The 19,376-nt window shown below is 50.1% G+C and overlaps 1 protein-coding gene across 2 annotated transcripts in view; it reads right to left on the bottom strand.

Annotated features, from left to right (window-relative positions):
- The window catches only part of LOC140386548 (anion exchange protein 3-like), a 254,089-nt gene that overhangs the window by 24,104 nt on the left and 210,609 nt on the right, over nucleotides 1-19,376 (bottom strand). For both annotated transcript variants that reach the window (XM_072468972.1, XM_072468979.1), the window contains exons 16-17: nucleotides 15,882-16,076; nucleotides 5,228-5,422 (exon numbers count right to left, since the gene is read on the bottom strand). In XM_072468972.1, the coding sequence (XP_072325073.1) occupies nucleotides 5,228-5,422; nucleotides 15,882-16,076 (390 nt within the window). The remainder of the gene's footprint in view (nucleotides 1-5,227; nucleotides 5,423-15,881; nucleotides 16,077-19,376) is intronic.

Below are 19,376 nucleotides of genomic sequence, written 5' to 3'. Positions count from 1 at the left end.
ATATTCGTTTATGGGATGTGGGCATCGCGGGCGGGATCAGCATTCATTCCCCATCCCCAAGGGCATTTAAGATTCAACCACATTGCTGCAGTTCGGGGGTTACATGGAGGCCAGACCAGGTAAGGATGGCAGATTTCCTTCCCTAACGGACATGAGTGAAGGCAATCAACGACAGTTTCATGGCCACCATTACAGAGACTAACTTTATATTCCAGATTTAATGAATTCAATTTAAATGTGGCTGTGGTGAGATTTGATCCTGTGTGTCCAGAGCATTAGTTTGGGTCCGTAGATAACTCATCCAGTGACATCATCACTGTGCCACCATCTTGAAAATATCATCTGCTGTTTTAAAAACCCATCTGGTTCATCCATTCGGGAAGGAAATCTACCGTCCTTACCCGGTCTGGCCTTCATGTGACCCCTGACCCACAGGGTTCTGAAGGAGATAGTGGAGGAGATTGTGGAGGCATTGGTGGTTAGTATCTTTCAGGAATCACTGGAGACAGGAAGGGTCTCAGAGGACTGGAAAATGGCTAATGCAACACTCCTGTTTAAGAAGGGAGGGAGGTAGATTATAGGCTGGTTAGCCTGACTTCGGTCATTGGTAAGATTTTAGAGTTCATTATTAAAGGCGAGATCGTGGAGTACTTTGGAAGTGCATGATAAAATAGGACTGAGTTAGCATGGCTTCATCAAGGGGAGGTCATGTCTGACAAATCTGTTAAGAGTTCTTTGAGGAGGAAATGAGGAAGATAGACAAATGAGAACCCCTGGACAAGATCTATTTAGATTTCCGGAAGGTCTTTGACAAGGTGCCGCATTGGAGACTGTTAAATAGGTTAAGAGCGGGCAGCACGGTGGCGCAGTGGGTTAGCCCTGCTGCCTCACGGCACCGAGGTCCCAGGTTCTATCCTGGCTGTGGGTCACTGTCTGTGTGGAGTTTGCACATTCTCCCCGTGTTTGCGTGGGTTTTGCCCCCACAACCCAAAGATGTGCAGGTTAGGTGGATTGGCCACGCTAAATTGCCCCTTAATTGGAAAAAGAAATGAATTGGGTATGCAAAATTTATTTTAAAAAAATAAGTTAAGAGCCCATGTTAGGGGCATGGTATTGGCATGGGTAGAGGATTGGCTGACTGGCAGAAGGCAGAGAGTGGGGATAAAGGGTTCTTTTTCAGGATGGCAGCCGGTGACTAGTGGTCTTGGGACCACAATTATTCACGATATACATTAATGATCTGGAAGAAGGAACAGAGGACATTGTTGCTAAGTTTGAAGATGATACAAAGATATGTAGAGTGACTGGTTGAGGGAGTGGGAAGGCTGCAGAAGGATTTGGACGGGGTAGGAGAGTGGGCAAAGAAGTGGCAAATGGAAGCCAACTTGGAAAAGTGTGAGGCTGTGCACTGGTAGGAAGAATAGATGCATAGGCTATTTTCTAAATGGAGAGATGCTCAGGGAATCTGAAGCACAAAGGGACTTGGGAGTCCTTGTTCATGATTCTCTTAAGGTTAACATGCAAGTTCAGTCAGTAGTTAGGAAGGCAAATGCAATGTTAGCATTCGTGTCAAGAGGACTAGAATACAAGACCAGGGGTGTACTCTTAAGGCTGGATAATGCTCTGGTCAGACTCCATTTGGAGTATTGTGAGCAGTTTTGGGCCCCGTATCTAAAGAAGGATGGGCTGGCCTTGGAAAGGGTCCAGAGGAGGTTCACAAGAATGATCCCTGGAATGAAGAGCTTGGCATATGAGGAAGGGTTGAGGACTCTGGAGCTGTACTCGTTGGAGTTTAGAAGGATGAGGGGGAATCTTATTGAAACTTACAGGATACTGTGAAGCCTGGATAGAGTGGACATAGAACATAGAACATAGAAAATACAGCACAGAACAGGCCCTTCGGCCCACGATGTTGTGCCGAACCTTTGTCCTAGATTAATCATAGATTATCATTGAATTTACAGTGCAGAAGGAGGCCATTCGGCCCCTTGAGTCTGCACCAGCTCTTGGAAAGAGCACCCTACCCAAACTCAACACCTCCACCCAACACCAAGGGCAATTTGGACATTAAGGGCAATTTATCATTGGCCAATCCACCTAACCTGCGCGTCTTTGGACGGTGGGAGGAAACCGGAGCACCCGGAGGAAACCCACGCAGACACGGGGAGAACGTGCAGACTCCGCACAGACAGTGACCCAGCGGGGAATCGAACCTGGGACCCTGGCGCCGTGAAGCCACAGTGCTATCCACTTGTGCTACCGTGCTGCATGGACGGGATTCTCTCCGCGATCCCATACACCCTGACCCAGACGTTATTTGATGGAGGGACAGGCAGGGTCTCGGGCCTAATGGCCAATTTAGAGCCTTTTCCCGGCCAGCCTCAATTTTGCCTCCATCGGAAGCCTCTTTCTTTTTTTTTTCCCTTTTGTTTTAAAAGTTAGAGTACCCAATTAATGTTTTCCAATTAAGGGGCAATTTAGCGTGGCCAATCCACCTACCCTGCACATCTTTGGATTTTGGGGGCGAAACCCACGCAGGCACGGGGAGAATGTGCAAACTCCACACAGACAGTGACCCACAGCCGGGATCGAGCCTGGGACCTCGGCGCCGTGGGGCAACAGGGCTAACCCACTGCGCCACCGTGCTGCCCGGAAGCCCCCTTCTGACTGCGAACATCCTCCCCTCAACGACCAGATACCTCTGGACTTTTCTCCATCCCAGCCAATGCATTGATCCCCCCCCCCCCCCTCCTCGCAACCCTCCAGAGTCCCCTACACTCCCGGCCCAGGGACCCCTGCCACTTAGCTAGTCCTCAGGTTCCCGGGACGGAGTCTCAGGACTGGCGTTCCAGTGCTTCATCACCTCAGCCAATCTGAATGGCCGACAGCTCGACAAGGCGTGGCTTCCTTCCAAATGAGGGCAGAAGTCCCGCCTGCTCCTGACTGACGCTCATTAGAGTCCCATCCATCTGAAGAATTCAGGCCCTTCAGAATCTCAAGAAGAGCCCACGCAAAGTAAAATATATTGACCCCCTGCCAGTGTCCCATTTGAATCTGAGCTGAGGTTCTGACCAGTATGTCCTCTCCATTAGCATGCCTACCTATCTGAACCTCTGTGACAATGTCCAACTCCACTCCAGCCTTAAATCCACTTGCTGTTGAAAATCTGCATTCATGGGCCTCCTACCTCCTTCTTCACAGGTTTCCACCTTTCACATTAATCTCTGCTCATCCAAAACCCCCATTAACTCAGCACACTTTCTGCTCACTTATAACTCTGGCTCTGGCAATACCTCAACTTCAAAGTCTGCATCCATGCATTGTAACCTCTTTCCATGCCTTACTCCGGTACCTTAGACTCCCATTCCCCTGCCACGCACCACGCCCCCCCCCCCCCCGCCCCCCCCTCCCCACCACCTCCCCCCATCTCTCCAACACCTCCAGCCCTTAAACCCTCCACTATCTCTGAACTCCACTAATTTTGGCCTCCTGGTTCAGAAGGTCAGCCTGTTGCATTCATGAAGGAGACTCAGCACTGATTTTAAATCGCTGGTGACTATGTCTATTGCCACCTGGGCCCTAAGCTCTGAGATTCCCACCCGAAACCTTCCCACCTCGCTCTCCTCCTTTCTGATGCTTCTCAAGGGCGGCGCAGTAGCACAGTGGTTAGCACTGTTGCTTCACAGCTCCAAGGTCCCGGAATCTCTGCCCAGCTTGGGTCACTGTCTGTGCGGAGTCTGCACGTTCTCCCCGTGTCTGCGTGGGTTTCCTCCGGGTGTTCCGGTTTACTCCCACAATCCAAAGATGTGCAGGTTAGGTGGATTGACCATGATAAATTGTCCCTTAGTGTCCAAAATTGCCCGTAGTGTTGGGTGGGGTTACTGGGTTATGGGGATAGGGTGGAGGTGTTGACCTTGGGTAGGGTGCTCTTTCCAAGAGCCGGTGCAGACTCACTGGGCCGAATGGCGTCCTTCTGCACTGTAAATTCTATGAAAGAAGGCTAGGTATGTCGGCCTTCATTGCAAGAGGTTTCGAGTACAGAAGCAGAGATGTGTTGCTACAATTGTACAGGGCCTTGGTGAGGCCACACCTGGAGTATTGTGGGCAGTTTTGGTCTCCTTTTCTGTGGAAGGATGTTCTTGCTCTCGAGGGAGTGCAGCGAAGGTTTACCAGACTGATTCCAGGGATGGCGGGATTGTCATTTGAGGAGAGATTGACTAGGTTGGGATTGTTCTCGCTGGAGTTCAGAAGAATGAGGGGGGATCCCATAGAGACTTATAAAATTCTAACTGGACTAGACAAGGTAGATGCAGGGAAGATGTTACCAGTGATGGGTGTGTCCAGGGCTGGTTTAGCACAGGGCTAAAGAGCTGGCTTTTAAAGCAGACTAAAGCTGGCCAGCAGCACGGTTCAATTCCTGTACCAGCCTCCCCGAACAGGCGCCGGAATGTGGGGACTAGGGGCTTTTCACAGTAACTTTGTTTGAAGCCTACTTGTGACAATAAGCGATTTTCATTTCATTTCAGGACCAGGGGGTCACAGTCTGAGGATTCAGGGTAAACCATTTCGGACAGAGATAGGGAGACATTTCTTCACCCAAAGAGTGGTGAGCCTGTGGAATTCATTACCACAGGCAGTAGTTGATGCTAAAACATTAAATATATTCAAGAGGCGGCTGGATATAGCACTTGGGGAGAATGGGATCAAAGGCTATGGGGAGAAAGCAGGATTCGGCTATTGTGTTGGATGATCGTGATGAATGGCGGAGCAGGCTCGAAGGGCCAAAAGGCCTCCTCCAGCGCCTATCTTCTATCTATCTATGTATCTTTTGCACTGAAAATTCTATGATTCGATGATAATGGTTCAAGAAAGCAGTTCACTGCCACCTTCTCAAGGGAAATTAGGATTGGCAATAAATGCTGGCCTGGCTAGCAACACCCATTTCCCATAAATGAAAGAAAAAAACCCAGAACACTTTGACCGAAGATTTCACCACCTGTCCCGGTATCCCCTCCTGTTGCTGGGTATTGCCCGAGTTGTGACAGGGCAGGGTATAGAGAGGCAGGGCACAAATTCTGTGCCAGTGCCGTATTCCGAGTCAGCCGCATTGCTGTGGATCTGGAATCACATTTGGCCAGAGCCAAATCTGACGGCAGATTTCCATTGGGGTGCGGGTGGGGTTTTAGGACAATCTGGGAGTTTCCTGGTTACCGCCCCACCTACTTACTTTTCCTCCTAGGAACCGGCTATTTCGGAATTTCCTCATGAAAAAGGCAAGGAAGAAGGTGCCAACCATCATGACGAGGGACAGCAGAGCCGTGTTGGGTTGCATCTGTGTGGAGCCCACGACATGCTGCGTAGAATTGGATCTCTGCAGTTTAATTGGTGGATAGATGCTCAGGAGTGGATTTTCCTCAAAGACCTGGAGATGGGAGGGGAAAAAGAAATCAGCATTACACAACATAGAGAGATCATGGAATCATCGATTCGTACAGGAGGAGGCCATTCGACCCATTGTACATGTGCTGGCTCTTTGAAAGGGCTGTCCAATTAGTCCCACTCCCCTGCTCCTTCCCCAGAGCCCTGCAAATGATTCCTCTCCGAGTATTTATCTAATTCTCTAAAGAAAGGTCCTACTGAATCTGCTTCCACATTCAGGCAGTGCATTCCAGCTCACACCAACTCGCTGCCGGAGATGTTTTTTTTATCCATGTGTCACTGCTGCTTCTTATGATAATTACTTTAAATCTGTGCCCTCTGGTCACCGAACCTTCCGCCTCGGGAAATGGCTTTCCCATGAGTAAGGCAGCACCGTGGTGATGTTACAGGACTAATGGCCAAAAAGATCTGGAAGAATTGACATTCAACAGCATTACCATCGCTGAATCCCCCACCATCAACATCCTGGGGGTTACCATTGGCCATAAACTAAACTCAACTAGTCACATTAATACTGTGGCTACTAGAGCAGGTGAGAGGCTGGGAATCCTGCGGTGAGTAACTCACCCCCTGACTCCCCAAAGCCGGTCCCCCCATCTACAAGGCGCAAGTCAGGAGTGTAATGGAATACTCTCCACTTGCCTGGATGAGCGCAGCTCCAACAACACTCAAGGTGCTCGACACCATCCAGGACAAAGCAGCCCCGCTTGATTGGCTCCACCACCTTCAACATTCACTCCCACCACCACTGATGCACACTGGCAGCCGTGTGTCTGTACCGGCTACAAGCTGCACTGTGACAACGTAGCAAAGTTCCTTCAACAACACCTTCCAAACCAACGGCCTCTACCACCTAGATGGACAGAGACAGTTTAGTGACGGGAAAATAAGTCAGTCGAGTAACAAACAGAAATGTATTTATTAACACGGTAGTGTGTACACAAGGGACCCGGCTGAAAGTCACCGGTCCTTTCGCTGTTACATTCTGGCTGACTTTATATACAATGTAACCCCGCACCGTAGTTAGCCGGTGAGTTTGTGCTCCTCGAGCCACACGCGGAATATTAGCAGCTTAGCCCGTGTGTCCTGTGCGGGCTACTACACCCTCCCCCTCCCCCCAAAGTCCAAAGGCCCCCTCCGGGACGGATGAGGATAACAAAGAATACGAGAAGACGAAGAAGATGCTCGTAGAACTGACGACGAAGGTGGAACCGAAAACTCCGGACCAGTCTCGATGGCCGGAGGTCGACACTAGAGTTTCGGAGGAGAAACCGGAGTGGCCGCCGTTTATCGAACTGGAGAACAGCGTTTGCGGTTGGATCGACGTGTTGGAGAACCACCAGGCGGTGGCTGGGTGACGATGTCAGAGTCGGAGATCTCAGAGGGCTGGGTCTCCGTATCGGAATCTGTCGACCAAACATTAGGCATCTCGGCATCCCGAGGAGAAGACGGGACCGGGTGCGTAGACTTTAACAGCGGCGGAAACGCCCATGCTGGGCTGGAGGTCGCCCCAAAGTGACGCCGCCTTAATGGCCGGCCGAAGTGAAGACGAGGGACGATGAGGATCTGGCACGAAGATGATCAAGGTGACGCTCCATCAGCTGGCCTTGCACACGGACTTGGTATGAAACGGGACCGGTCTGTCGAACAACGACCCCTCGAAGCCAACGAGGCATTGGGGCGAACCAGGTCGTTGCGGTGGGATAGTGAATGAAATGAAAATGAAATGAAAATCACTTATTGTCACGAGTAGGCTTCAATGAAGTTACTGTGAAAAGCCCCTAGTCGCCACATTCCGGCGCCTGTTCGGGGTACAGCATAGTACAGCACTGATGCCATAGAGCGGCGTGTTGCACGTCAGGAATAGCAGCTTGGTGGCGTCAAAATACGTGAGGACCTTGGAAGAAACCAGTGTTCGCTTCATGAGCTGAACAGCAGCATCCTGCTCTTTGCCCCACACCCAAGGCCTGTCTTTCTGCAGTAACCAATGAAGGGGGGCCAGGATTGTAGCCAAGTTTGGTAAAAGTGGCCATAGTAATTAATGAGGCCCAAAAACGACCGCAGCTCCGTAGCATTCGCCGGCACTGGGGTTAGCTTGATAGCCTGCACCTTGTCAGCCACAGGGTGAAGATCCTCGCGATCCACCTGGTAGCCCAAGTAATCAACCTTCTTTGCAATAAAGATACTTTTGGCTTTGCTGAAACGGACGCTGTACTCGGTGCAACGTCGCAGAACGGACTCTAGGTTTTGCAAGTGTTCGGTCTCCGTCGCTCCCGTGTTGAGCATGTCGTCGAGGTAAACCACCACACGGGGAAGACCACCTACCCTCCATGAGGGGGACTTCCGGTGGCGGCCATGGAGGGGTCGCATACAGGGCAGCTCCTACTCGAAGCTGTTGATTTGAGCTCTTTTTAAAGTGGGGTAGTTTTGACAGAAAGGTGTAGCTGAAGGTGTGGAGGAGAAGTTCCCCTCGGGAGAGGCATGTCTACCAGTTATCAGACTCGCAGAAGAAGGTTAAAGACCTGGCCAAGGAACTGAGGGTGCAGCAACAATTGGGAAGATGGTGGAGGGGAGGGTTGTCCCATGCTGGAAAACCCCAGATGGAGCAGCCGATTGCGTTAATCAGGGAGGGGGTTCTGCCAGAAGTGAAAGTAGATGCAGGAAGATCGATCAAAAGCCATCGAGAGGAGCGGTAGCACCTTTGAAAGGCTGGATGGAGAGAGTTGAGAAGAGCCTGGAGGCAGAGGGGTTGCAGATCCGGGAGATGGGGAAGGGGATGTTCGACCACACTGATTGAGTGGTGGCATCGGAGGCGGAGGCGGGCCCCTGGGGGACCTTTGCAAGTCGCTAAGGGCAAAGTCAGAGGAGCAGGATAACTGATTCTGCGTATCGTCGGCCTGCCTGAAGGCGTGGAAGGCACGAGTGCCATGAGATTCGTCTCAAGGATCCTGGCGGGGCTGTTGGCGGAGGGGGTGCTGGACAAGGCCCCAGTGGTGGACAGAGCGCAAAGGTCCCTAAGGCAGAAGCTGAGAGTGGGCAGCTGCTGCGGGCGGTGATTGTGAGGCTCCATAAGTTTGTACGGAAGGAGAAGATCCCGCGGTGGGCCAGGGAGAAGCGGAATTGCGAATGAGAGGGGAACAGGGACCGAATCTACCAGGGCATTGGAGCGGAGCCTAGTTCAACTAGACCAAAGCGGTTCTATACCGAAGGCAGATCAGGTTTGGGGTGCTCTCCCTGGCAAAACTGTGGGTGACCTTTGAAGGCCGGGAGCACTATTTTGAAACCCCAGATGATGCCAATGAATTTATTAGAGACTAAAAACTGGGGAGAACTGACTGTTGATGGGCCCGCTTTAGGATGAAATTGGAAGAGGAGGATGACGGAAAGTAGAGGGGAGTGGAGTCGCAGGCCTCTGGAAAGTCGTCACTTGGAATAAACGGGGGCTGAACAGCCCGGTGAAGAGTCCCTGGATTTTGTGCATTTGAGGAGGTTGAAGGCGTGGGTGGTCTTTTTGTAGGAGATGCTCCTCCAGGTGAAGGGTCAGGTTAGGTTGAGAAAGGGATAGGTGGGTCAGGTATGCCACTCGGGGTTCGATTCAAAGTCACGGAGGGTTTGCAAGGAAGGTTTTCCTGGCGTTTCTGGTGACACCGCCCTCCTGGTTGTTGGAGAGGGTGTTGTCGGTGATGGGGTTTGGGGTGGGGGGTGTGGTCTTGCCGTTTTCTGGGAGGATTCTGGAGGAGGATACAGCGTCGTTGGATGGGGTTAAGGCCAAGTGGGAGGAGGAGCAGGGAGAGCCGCTGGAGGAAGGGTTGTGGTGCGAGGTGCTACGGAGGGTGAATGCCTCAACCTGGTGCGTGAGACTAGGGCTAATACAATTAAAGGTGGGCACAGGGTGCACCTGCGAGGTCAAGGTTGAGCCGGCTGTTCGAGGGGATGGAGGACATTAGTGAGCGGTGTGGGAGGGGCCAGGCCAATCACGTACATATGTTCTGCTCCTGTCGGGACTTTGGAGAGGTTTTGGGGTCTTTCCATGCGGAGAAGGTGACCATTGACACATAGTGGAATCCGAATGGCACCGACACGGGGCATGGCCAGGCAGTTCAGTGGTGAGCATTGCTGCCTCACGGCGCTGAGGACCCGGGTTCGAATCCCGGCCCTGGGTCACTGCCCGTGTGGAGTTTACACATTTTCCCCGTGTTTGCGTGGGTTTCGCCCCCACAACCCAAAGATGTGCAGCTAGGTGGATTGGCCACGCAAAATTTTTAAATTTTTTTTTAGAATACCCAATTAATCTTTTCCAATTAAGGGGCAATTTAGCGTGGCCAATTCACCTACCCTGCACATCTTTGGGTTGTGGGGGTGAAACCCATGCAAACACGGGGAGAATGTGCAAACTCCACATGGACAGTGACCCAGAGCCGGGATCGAACCTGGGACCTCGGCGCCGTGAGGCAGCAGGGCTAAACCCACTGCGCCACCGTGCTACCCCTGGTCACGCTAAATTGCCTCTTAATTGGAAAAAATGAACTGGGTACTCAAAATTTATTTTTTTTAAAAGGACGCCCGAGCAGACAGGACCTTGTCCCACACACGGACTACGTGGCCAGCGGCTCCTGTGGCCACACCGTTCACACGGTGAGCAGTCAGCCTCGCCCGAATCCTCGGCCAGGGTGTCCCTCGAGGCTTCGAGTCAGGAGACCTGGGGCCAAGTGCCTGCCGGCGACCCGGTCCTGGGTGATGAAAGGCGGGGAGGGCTGCGGCGCCGCAAGGCATTAACTTCCATCCCCTGTAATCCTTGTGCACCCAGGGCTGCACTTTCCTGGAAGTGAGAGATTCACAATGTCTGTTGGAAAGTTAGGGACCCTTCATCCAAAAGCCGCTTTTGGATTTCACGGTTGTTGATGCCACAAACTAACTGGTCCTGAAGCACGTCTGCAAGAACAGGCCTATAATCGCAATGTTCGATGGAAGTTTTCAACCGGGATACATACTTGGCGACTGACTCTTCCTCAGACTGTTCCGCTGTGTTAAACCAATACCTTTGCACAATGGTCAATGGCGTAGGGGTAAATGGTCTCCATAAAAAGCATTCTTTCTGGTTGTATCACAGCTTGGTATGGGTCCTGCTCTGCCCAAGACCGCAAGAAACTACAAAATGTTGTGCATGTAGCCCAGTTCGTCTCACAAACCAGCCTCCCATCCATTGACTCTATCTACAATTCGCGCTGCCTCGGAAAGGCAACCAGCATATTTAAGGACCCCACGCACCCCGGACATACTCTCTTCCACCTTCTTCCGTCAGGAAAAAGATACCAAAGTTTGAGGTCACGCACCAACCGACTCAAGAACAGCTTCTTCCCTGGTGCTATCAGAATTTTGAATGGACCTACATTGTATTAGGTTGATATTTTCTCTACACCCTAGTTATGACTGTAATATTACATTCTGTAGTGTCATGTGAGAGTACCTTTAAGAACTGGATGTTTAAGAAATGTACCTTTAAGAAAGAGTGTGAGTGGAGCTGGGCTGTCTGTCAGCTTTTTACTTTCGTTTTCGGCTGTTTGCTGCAGGGTGTGTTTTAGTTTCGTTTTCAGAGCTGGATAGCTGCAGTCACAGCCAGAAGGGGTATTAGTCTCTCTCTGTAATCTAAAGACTGTAAATTGATCCTTTGGTGATTTAAAACTAATAACTGCTCTCACTAGTGACTTTAACCTGATGTGCTTCTGTTAAAACTTCTTTTTTTAAGTCTTATGGATGTTAAAAGGACAGTTTAAGGATTACTTAGTGTTGTATTCTTTGGGGGTTATATTTGAATTAATGGTTGCTAAGATGTTCACTGTATGTTTTAAAAAGATTAACTTGAGCTCATAGAATAAACATTGTTTTGCTTTAAAAAATACTTTTCCATTTCTGCTGTACCACACTTGGAGAGTGGGCCGTGAGCTCCCCATACCACAATCTAGTAAAAGTTGTGGGTCAGGTGAACTCCTCTAAACCCTGACCCATAACAGCAGTCTCTCCTTCCTTCCCTATGTATGGTATGCATTGTCTGTGTGGCATGCAAGAAACAATACTTTTCACTGTGATAATACATGTGACAATAACAAATGAAATGAAATCAAATCACAAGTGTTACTAGCTGGTTGAACGTTACCGTATTTATTTATTTATTGTCACGTGTACCGAGGTACAGTGAAAGTATTGTTCTGCTTACAGTCCAGGCAGATCGTTCCATACATGAAAACATAAACATACAATAATAACAGTTAAGATGTAGGAAGAGGATCTGTAGGGGAGAATTTGCAGAGTCGCCACCTTGAGTCAGCATCTTGGAAAACCATCTACTTTTAACTTTTAAATCCAGCTGCAGCCTGTTGTTTTTTTTTGCCCTTTTTTGACCTCAGTTCTGCATCACCGCCTTTGGCTTCTTCTTTCTCTTGCTTCGCCTCCTCTGCTCCTCCAACCCCTGCTGTTGGACTTCTCCGGGGGGTTTCCTCCCTCTGTTCCAGGCGTCTCCGCTGCCTTTCCTCCGGCCCCACAGGCCCGGCCTGCTGCTGCGGCTGTGGGGAGCTGGGCCGCCTCCCCGGTGAGTGAAGATGTGACGGGCGGCCTCACTGCCCCCTGGCTGCCGTGTCGCGCTTCCTTCCACCGTGTCCGGGTCTCGTTGTGCCAAACCTACCCCTGCCCTGCTGGACTGCCTCCCCGGCCGGCACCAACACCAGCAGGTACGCCGACGCAGGCTTGCTGTTGCCCCATCCCCGGCCTTTCCGAGAGCGTCCGTCACGAATCGCGCTCTTTCGGAGCCGTTTCGTTTACATCCTCCCGCGCTGTCCAGAATATCTGCACCGCCGGATCGGCAGCATCAGCCTCTCACCGACTCCGGCTAATTCTCCGATTCGTCGGCTGGATCTCATTTGAAGGAGAATGGAATTACGGTGATGGGTTCAGTGTTACCAAAACCGACAGCCGCACTCGGCACAGCAGTGGACGTGGAGCCACTTGACCGTTCCAAAATCCGGTGCTGCCGGAAACGTGAAGCCCCGAATAACAGTGAATGTGTGAGCGCCGCAGGCAGTCTGCAAGGTTACTGTTTGGCGGTCGCATTGGGCTTGAAGATAGCAGAGCCGTTCCGTAAATTGCTTCCATGACTCGTGGGGTCTAACGCGGCGAAGCAACCGAACAGAGGCACAGTGTAGACAAGGTCGAGGCGAACAAATTTTCCAGAGGTGGCATAGGTGGCAGAGTAGCACGTCAACGGCTTCCGGTTTTTGTCCTCGTCGCCAGTTTAGTAGCGGCAAGAGAAGTAATTCAAGTAACAAACAGAAACTTATTATTAACACAGTAGTATGTACACCAGTGACCCGGTTGAAAGTCACCGGTCCTTTCTCTCTATCGGCCGTTACATTCTGGCCGACCTTATATAGAATGTAACCCTGTTCCCTGATTAGCTTGGGGGGGCGCATACTCCTCGAGCCACATGGGGAATATTGCCAAGCTTGCCCCGTGTGGCATAAGGAGTGTGAACACCCCCCCCTCCAAGTCACAGACCATCCTGACTTGGACCTATATCGGCATCTCCTTCACTGTCGATGGGTCAAAAACTGGGAACTCCCTCCCTAATCGCACTGTGGCTGTACCTACACCACATGGCTGGCCTGCAGCAGGTAAAGAAGGTAGCTGACCACCACCTTCTCAATGGCAATTTAGGGATGGGCAATAAACGGTGGGCTAGCCAGCGAAGCCCACATCCCATAAATGATTAAATAAAGGAAGAGACAGGAGTTCAAATCCCACCCCGGCAGGTGGGGAAATTTCAATTCAATCAATTCAATATATTGGGAGTATAAAGCTAGTCTCAATAATGGTGACAATGAAGCGATTGCCGGTTGTTGTAAAAAACCCATCTGGTTCATTGATGCCCCCTTCGGGAACTAAATCTGCCACCCTTACCCCGTCTGACCGACATGTGACTCCAGACCCACAGCAAGGTGGCTGGCTCTTACATGCCCCTCTGAAATGATTCACAGAGTCACCGAGTTCTATTGCAGAAGCAGATTCAGCAGAGTTTTCTCAAGGACAAATAGAGATGGACAATATATGCTAGCCTTGCCCGCCTGTGCCCACATACACTGAATGATTTTTTAAAAAATTCTCCTTATCTACTCCATTAAAACCCTGCATAATTTTGAACGCCTTTGTCAATGCTTTTGGGCGCGTAAGCGGGGTACCTTCAGACTGTTCCCCCCCCCCCCCCCCCACATGCACAGCAGCATGTGTCCCGTTGGTTTATGGCTCGGGGGCTTTGCGTTAACACACACACACACACACAGTATTAAACTTCCTTTCAAACTAAGTGGAGCATGTTTATAGATTCAGATTTTTTTTTTTTTTTAATTTAGAGTGCCCAATTCTTTTTTTTCCAATGAAGGGGCTATTTAGTGTGGCCAATCCACCTACCCTGCACATCTTTGGGTTGTGGGGGCGAAACACACGCAGACACGGGGAGAATGTGCAAACTCCACACGGACAGTGACCCAGAGCCGGGATCGAACCCGGGACCTCGGTGCCGTGAGGCTGCAGTGCTAACCACTGTGCCGCCATGCTGCCCAGTAGATTCAGATTTTGAAGCCACTTTTCTATTGGGCTAGCACTGCCAATATCCAACAAGCAGATCCTTTTGGCCAGTGTAAAAGCTGTTTAAACACAATTTTTGCGAAGAATGCCTTTCATTTTCCCTTACTCTCACTTGTGAACCGAATTTCCTACCAATATTAACAGAACCGCGAGGAAGCTGAAATCTAAATATTAATGAATAATGAAGAAATAGATAGATACGGACTGAGTCAGGGCAGAAGGTTTTGTTTTAGTTAGGGCATCATGATCAGCACAGGCTTGGAGGGCCGAAGGGCCTGTTCCTGTGCTGTACTTTTCTTTGTTCTTTGTTACTGATATCTTACTCAAAAACTGATGATTCAACGCGATAATTCAGATGGACATACAGTCCTGGTGGTCCCAAGCACTCAGTCCATGTGGAGAGTTGCTCCAACATTAACACGAGGGTCCACTCCAAGAATAGGTACCTGCTGGCTCGCCGCAGTGGGACGCGTAAGGTTCCCCAGGAGCGGGGAAGTACCAAGAGTGGGATGGTGACGTCGTCGTGTTAGCCAGCTGCCATTGATGGCCCGGCAGGAGAGGTGAAGCCGGAAATCTCCTGGGACTGGCCCAAGTTACGATTGGAGGAGCAGGGAGTGCGGGAGAGATGGGGTTGCTCTCCCAACCATGGAAACTGTCTCTCCGACGCTTGCTCCTCCAGCTCCTCCGATCATGGATTCCCCCCCTCTGCCCCTTTCCCTGCTCCTCCAGTTCTTTTGTTGGAGGAGCGGGAGCAAAGGTGGGAGAGAGGAAACTGCAATTGGGCGAGCTGGAGGAGCAAGCATGGGAGAGACATGACTCACCTGTTCTTGCTGCTCCTGCGATCACTGCAGTCAGTCCCCGCTCTCAGCAACAATCAGTTTCATTGACAGTTCACAATTTTTGTGAAATAAAATCGAGTTAGAGAGCGGGAAAGACTTTCGAGCAGCTTCGAAAGAGCCAACAATTTCCTGCCGCCTTAGGTGACCATGTGCGTTGGCCTAAAACTCCCCTTAAGGTTCCCTGCTTTAAGAAGAACAACCTCAGACCCTCTGGCTGCTCCACATAGGTCCAGCACCCTGGTCCACTTCCAGTAATTCTTCTCTGCACCTGTGATATGGTACGAATTAAGTAATGGCATGATGGGAAAACTGGTCAATGGGAAGACTGGTCAAAATGTTTGATACAATGTAAGAAAGGCTGAAACTACGCATTCCAGCTCACCAGGCCCATGTAAAGAATGCCCACAGTTCACCAGACCCCTGTAAGAAATGCCGCCCTAACCATTTCAGACTGTAAGACTGATAAGGCCAACTCTGCATAACTTGAAGTCTGAAAAGATCAGCGAAGGTCGAGCCATTCCAAAACACCGAACCTCGGCAACTCCTGATAAAACTAACTCGTCATAACCCAGGGCCGTAGGAATTAAACAAGATAAGTTCAGGCCTCCAAGGACAATATAATGGTATGAGTGATGTGACCAAAAATGGTCTGTTCTATGCTTCCGTTTGTATTTCCGATCAAATTCCTGACTATACTGTTGTCACGCAAGCTTGATAATGATAATGTATAAATATTGAGCTAATTCTCTGCGAAAGCGCGGAACTTGCGAAAGACTCAGCAGTTTTGTTGACTGCTCTCTGACTTCAAGTTTCAGCCAGTACTGCATGCAGTCGTTTTGAAAATAAAGTTTGTTATTCTGTCTTAACGAGTGTGTTGAATCTTTCTACTACAGAAGTGGGAAAATATTGACTTTAGCACACCCTCTCCAAAACTTTGGCGTCCTTTATACAGGTTTAGTGGCCACTTACCTCATAAAGGTTATTGAAGGTCTCGTAGATGAAGATGATGGAGATGAGGAAGGCAAAGATTTCCTGTGTGAAGGGCGAGATGTAGCGGATCAGTAGGCTGCCCTCAAAGGCCACCGTGATGATCACAATGATCATGAGCCAGATGCCGATCCACACCCGACCTGTGAGGTAGTCCAATCTCTGGTTCTTGCTGAACTGGCGATGTGGGAGGAGTGGTGTGGGGGTAGGGAGGGGTGGGGGGTGGGGGGGTGGGGGGGTGAAGGAAAAGGAGAGATGAGTTATCTCCGAAGGTGCCAGACGTCAATTACAGCTACTCTCAAAACTCAGCAACGCGACGATATTAATTCCAAACAATGGGTTGGAGACCATGTACCTTGACAGGCTGACGAAGGATTGTCCCCATGTCCACCCAGCCCTTCTGGAAGGATTCACCAGAATGATAAGAGAGCTAACAGGGGATAAGGACAAGTTGCAGAGACCAGGCATGATTCAAGGGTTTGCTGGGGTCGATTGGGAAAAAATATTTCCTCTGCTGGGTGAGTCCAGAGCAAGCACCAGGGAGGCACGGTAGCACAGTGGCTAGCACTGCTGCTTCACAGAGCCAGGGTTCGAATCCCGGCTTGGGTCACTGTCTTTGCGGAGTCTGCACGTTCTCCCCGTGTCTGCGTGGGTTTCTTCCGGGTGCTCTGGTTTCCTCCCACAAGTCCCGAAAGACGTGCTGTTCGGTAATTTGGACATTCTGAATTCTCCCTCTGTGTACCCGAACAGGCGCCGGAATGTGGCGACTAGGGGCTTTTCACAGTAACTTTCACTGCAGCGTTAATTTAAGCCTATTTGTGACAATGATAAAGATTATTAAGAGGACAGAACCTTAAAGTTAGGCCAGACCGTTCAGGGGCGATGTCAGGAAGCTCTTCTCCACACAAAGGGGGGTGCAAATCTGGAACTCTCTCTCTCCCACAATGCTGGGCAGTGAATTGACAACTTCAAAACTGAGATTATTTGCTACTTTTGTCGGACAAGGCACTAAGGGCGCGAGAACTAATGTGGTGCAATTCAGCCAATATGTAACAGAATGGCAGCACAGGCCCGAGGGTGTGCATGGCCACTGCCTTAAATCCAACTTTCCATCGGATTGTCATTTTGCGAGGAGATTCAGTGCACTGGGCGGAGTGCGAGGAGCACATGAGAAATCGGCACGCTCTGTACAATTCTGCCCGCCCGCCCCACTGGCATTCTCATAGAATTTACAGTGCAGAAGGAGGCCATTCGGCCCATCGAGTCTGCACCGGCTCTTTGAAAGAGCACCCTACCCAAGCCCACACCTCCACCCTATCCCCGTAACCCAGTAACCCCACCCAACACTAAGGGCAATTTTGAACACTAAGGGCAATTTTGCACGGCCAATCCACCTAACCTGCACATCTTTTGGACTGTGGGAGGAAACCGGAGCACCCGGAGGAAACCCACGCAGACACGGGGAGAACGTGCAGACTCCGCACAGACATTGTGAAGTCAAAGTTCCCCTAACCAGCCTCCAGCAGGAAACTCAGTCGGAAACTCTTCAGCTGTGAGTTGCCACCGGTCCCAATGTTGCTCCACTATCGGACGCTCTTATATCTTCTTGTCCCCAGAACTTTGAAATAAACAAGCGTTTAGATTCAAAATGCTGGGGCTTCATTGAGTGTATTTCCTACAGCTCCCCACGTGGCTGGTGGGCTGATATGAAATTAAATGGAATGAAAATCGTTTATTGTCACAAGTAGGCTTCAATGAAGTTACTGTGAAAAGCCCCGAATCGCCACATTCCGGCGCCTGTTCGGGGAGGCTGGTACGGGAATTGAACCGTGCTTCTGGCCTGCCTTGGTCTGCTTTAAAAGCCAGCGATTTAGTCCCGTGAGCTAAACCAGCCCCGTTATTCCTTAGCACATGACTGCTGTCACGGTAGCACCCGAGATGTAAATTTGCTTTGCAATTAGTTCCTAAATCTAACAGAACAAAATAACATCCTTCTGTCCTGTGAAAAAAATGACAATGCTGCTACAATATAACTGGCTTTTTAAAAAACACCACAGAATCTCAGTATTGTTACGGTGCAGAAGGAGGCCATTCAACCCATCGTGTCTGCACCAGCCCTCTGGATGACCAACTCACCTGGTGCCATTCTCACGCCTGCTCCCCGTATCCCTGCACACTCTTTTCTTTCAGATAACAGCTTGAGTGCCTCGATTGAACCTGCCTCCACCACACTCTCAGGCCGTGCTTCGCAGACCCAAACCTTTCTCCCGTAGTGCTTTTGCTTCTTTTGCCAATTACTTTAAATCTGTTGCCTCGCATTCTTGATCCTTTCGCGAGCGGAAACACTTTCTTCTCCCCGTCTGCTCTGTGTAGACCCCTCATGATTTTGAATACCTTCATCAAATCTCCTCTCAGCCTGCTCATCATCAAGGATAACATTCTCAATCTATCTTCATAACTGAAGTTCCTCAACCCGCAACCATTCTCTAGAATCTTCTCTGCACTTTCTCCAATGCCTTCGCAGCCCTCCTAAAGAAAAGCATCCAGAACTGGATGCAATACGCCATGCGAGTCCGGACTAGTTAGTGTCTTATACACGTTTAACGTAATGTCCTTGCTCTTGTACTTTACGGCCTATTAATAAAGCCTCGAATATGTATGCATTTATTAACTATTCTCTTAACCTGTCCTAAAGCCTTTAATGATTTATACACATATGCACACAGGTCCTTGAACCCCCTTTAGAACTGTACCCTTTGTTTTATATTCTCTCTCCATGTACTTCCGATCAAAATGAATCACCGCCCACATCTCCGCATTGAACGTCCTCTTCCAACTGTCCACTCAGCTTGTCTATGACCTTTGGAAATCCTACACTATCCTTGTCACAATTTACAATGCTTCCATTTCGTATCAAACGCAAATTATGAAATTGTGCCCAAGGTCTAGGTGATTAATACACATCAGGAAAAGTAAGAGTCTCTGGGGAACTCCACCACAAACCTTCCCCCAGTCCAAAAGCCACTGGCCTCCGTTTCCTGTCACTCAGCTAATTGTGTATCCATGTTGTTACGGTCCCGTTTGTTCCATGAGCCATAGCTTTGCTCACACGTCTGTCGTGTGGCATTGCACCAGATGCCGTTTGGAAATCCATGTACACCACATCAACGGCACTTCCCTCATCAACTTTCTCTCTTAGCTCTCAAAAACTCCGGCAAATTAGTTAAAACGCAATTTGCCTTGAAGACGCCCAGGCTGGCATTTCTTAATTAATCCACCACCAAAGTTAAACTGACTGGACGGAAGTTGCTGGCCTTATCTTTACACGGTGGCACAGTGGTAAGCACTGCTGCCTCACAGCTCCAGGGTCCCGAGTTCAATTCCAGCCTCGGGTGACTGTCTGTGTGGAGTTTGCACTTTCTCCTCGCGTCTGCGTGGAGACCCCCGGGTTTCCTCCGGGTGCTCTGGTTTCCTCCG

This window comes from Scyliorhinus torazame, chromosome 2, assembly GCF_047496885.1.
Source record: "Scyliorhinus torazame isolate Kashiwa2021f chromosome 2, sScyTor2.1, whole genome shotgun sequence".
NCBI lineage: Eukaryota > Metazoa > Chordata > Chondrichthyes > Carcharhiniformes > Scyliorhinidae > Scyliorhinus > Scyliorhinus torazame.
Note: the sequence above shows the minus strand (reverse complement) of the source record. Positions and strands in the feature narration are given on the sequence as shown.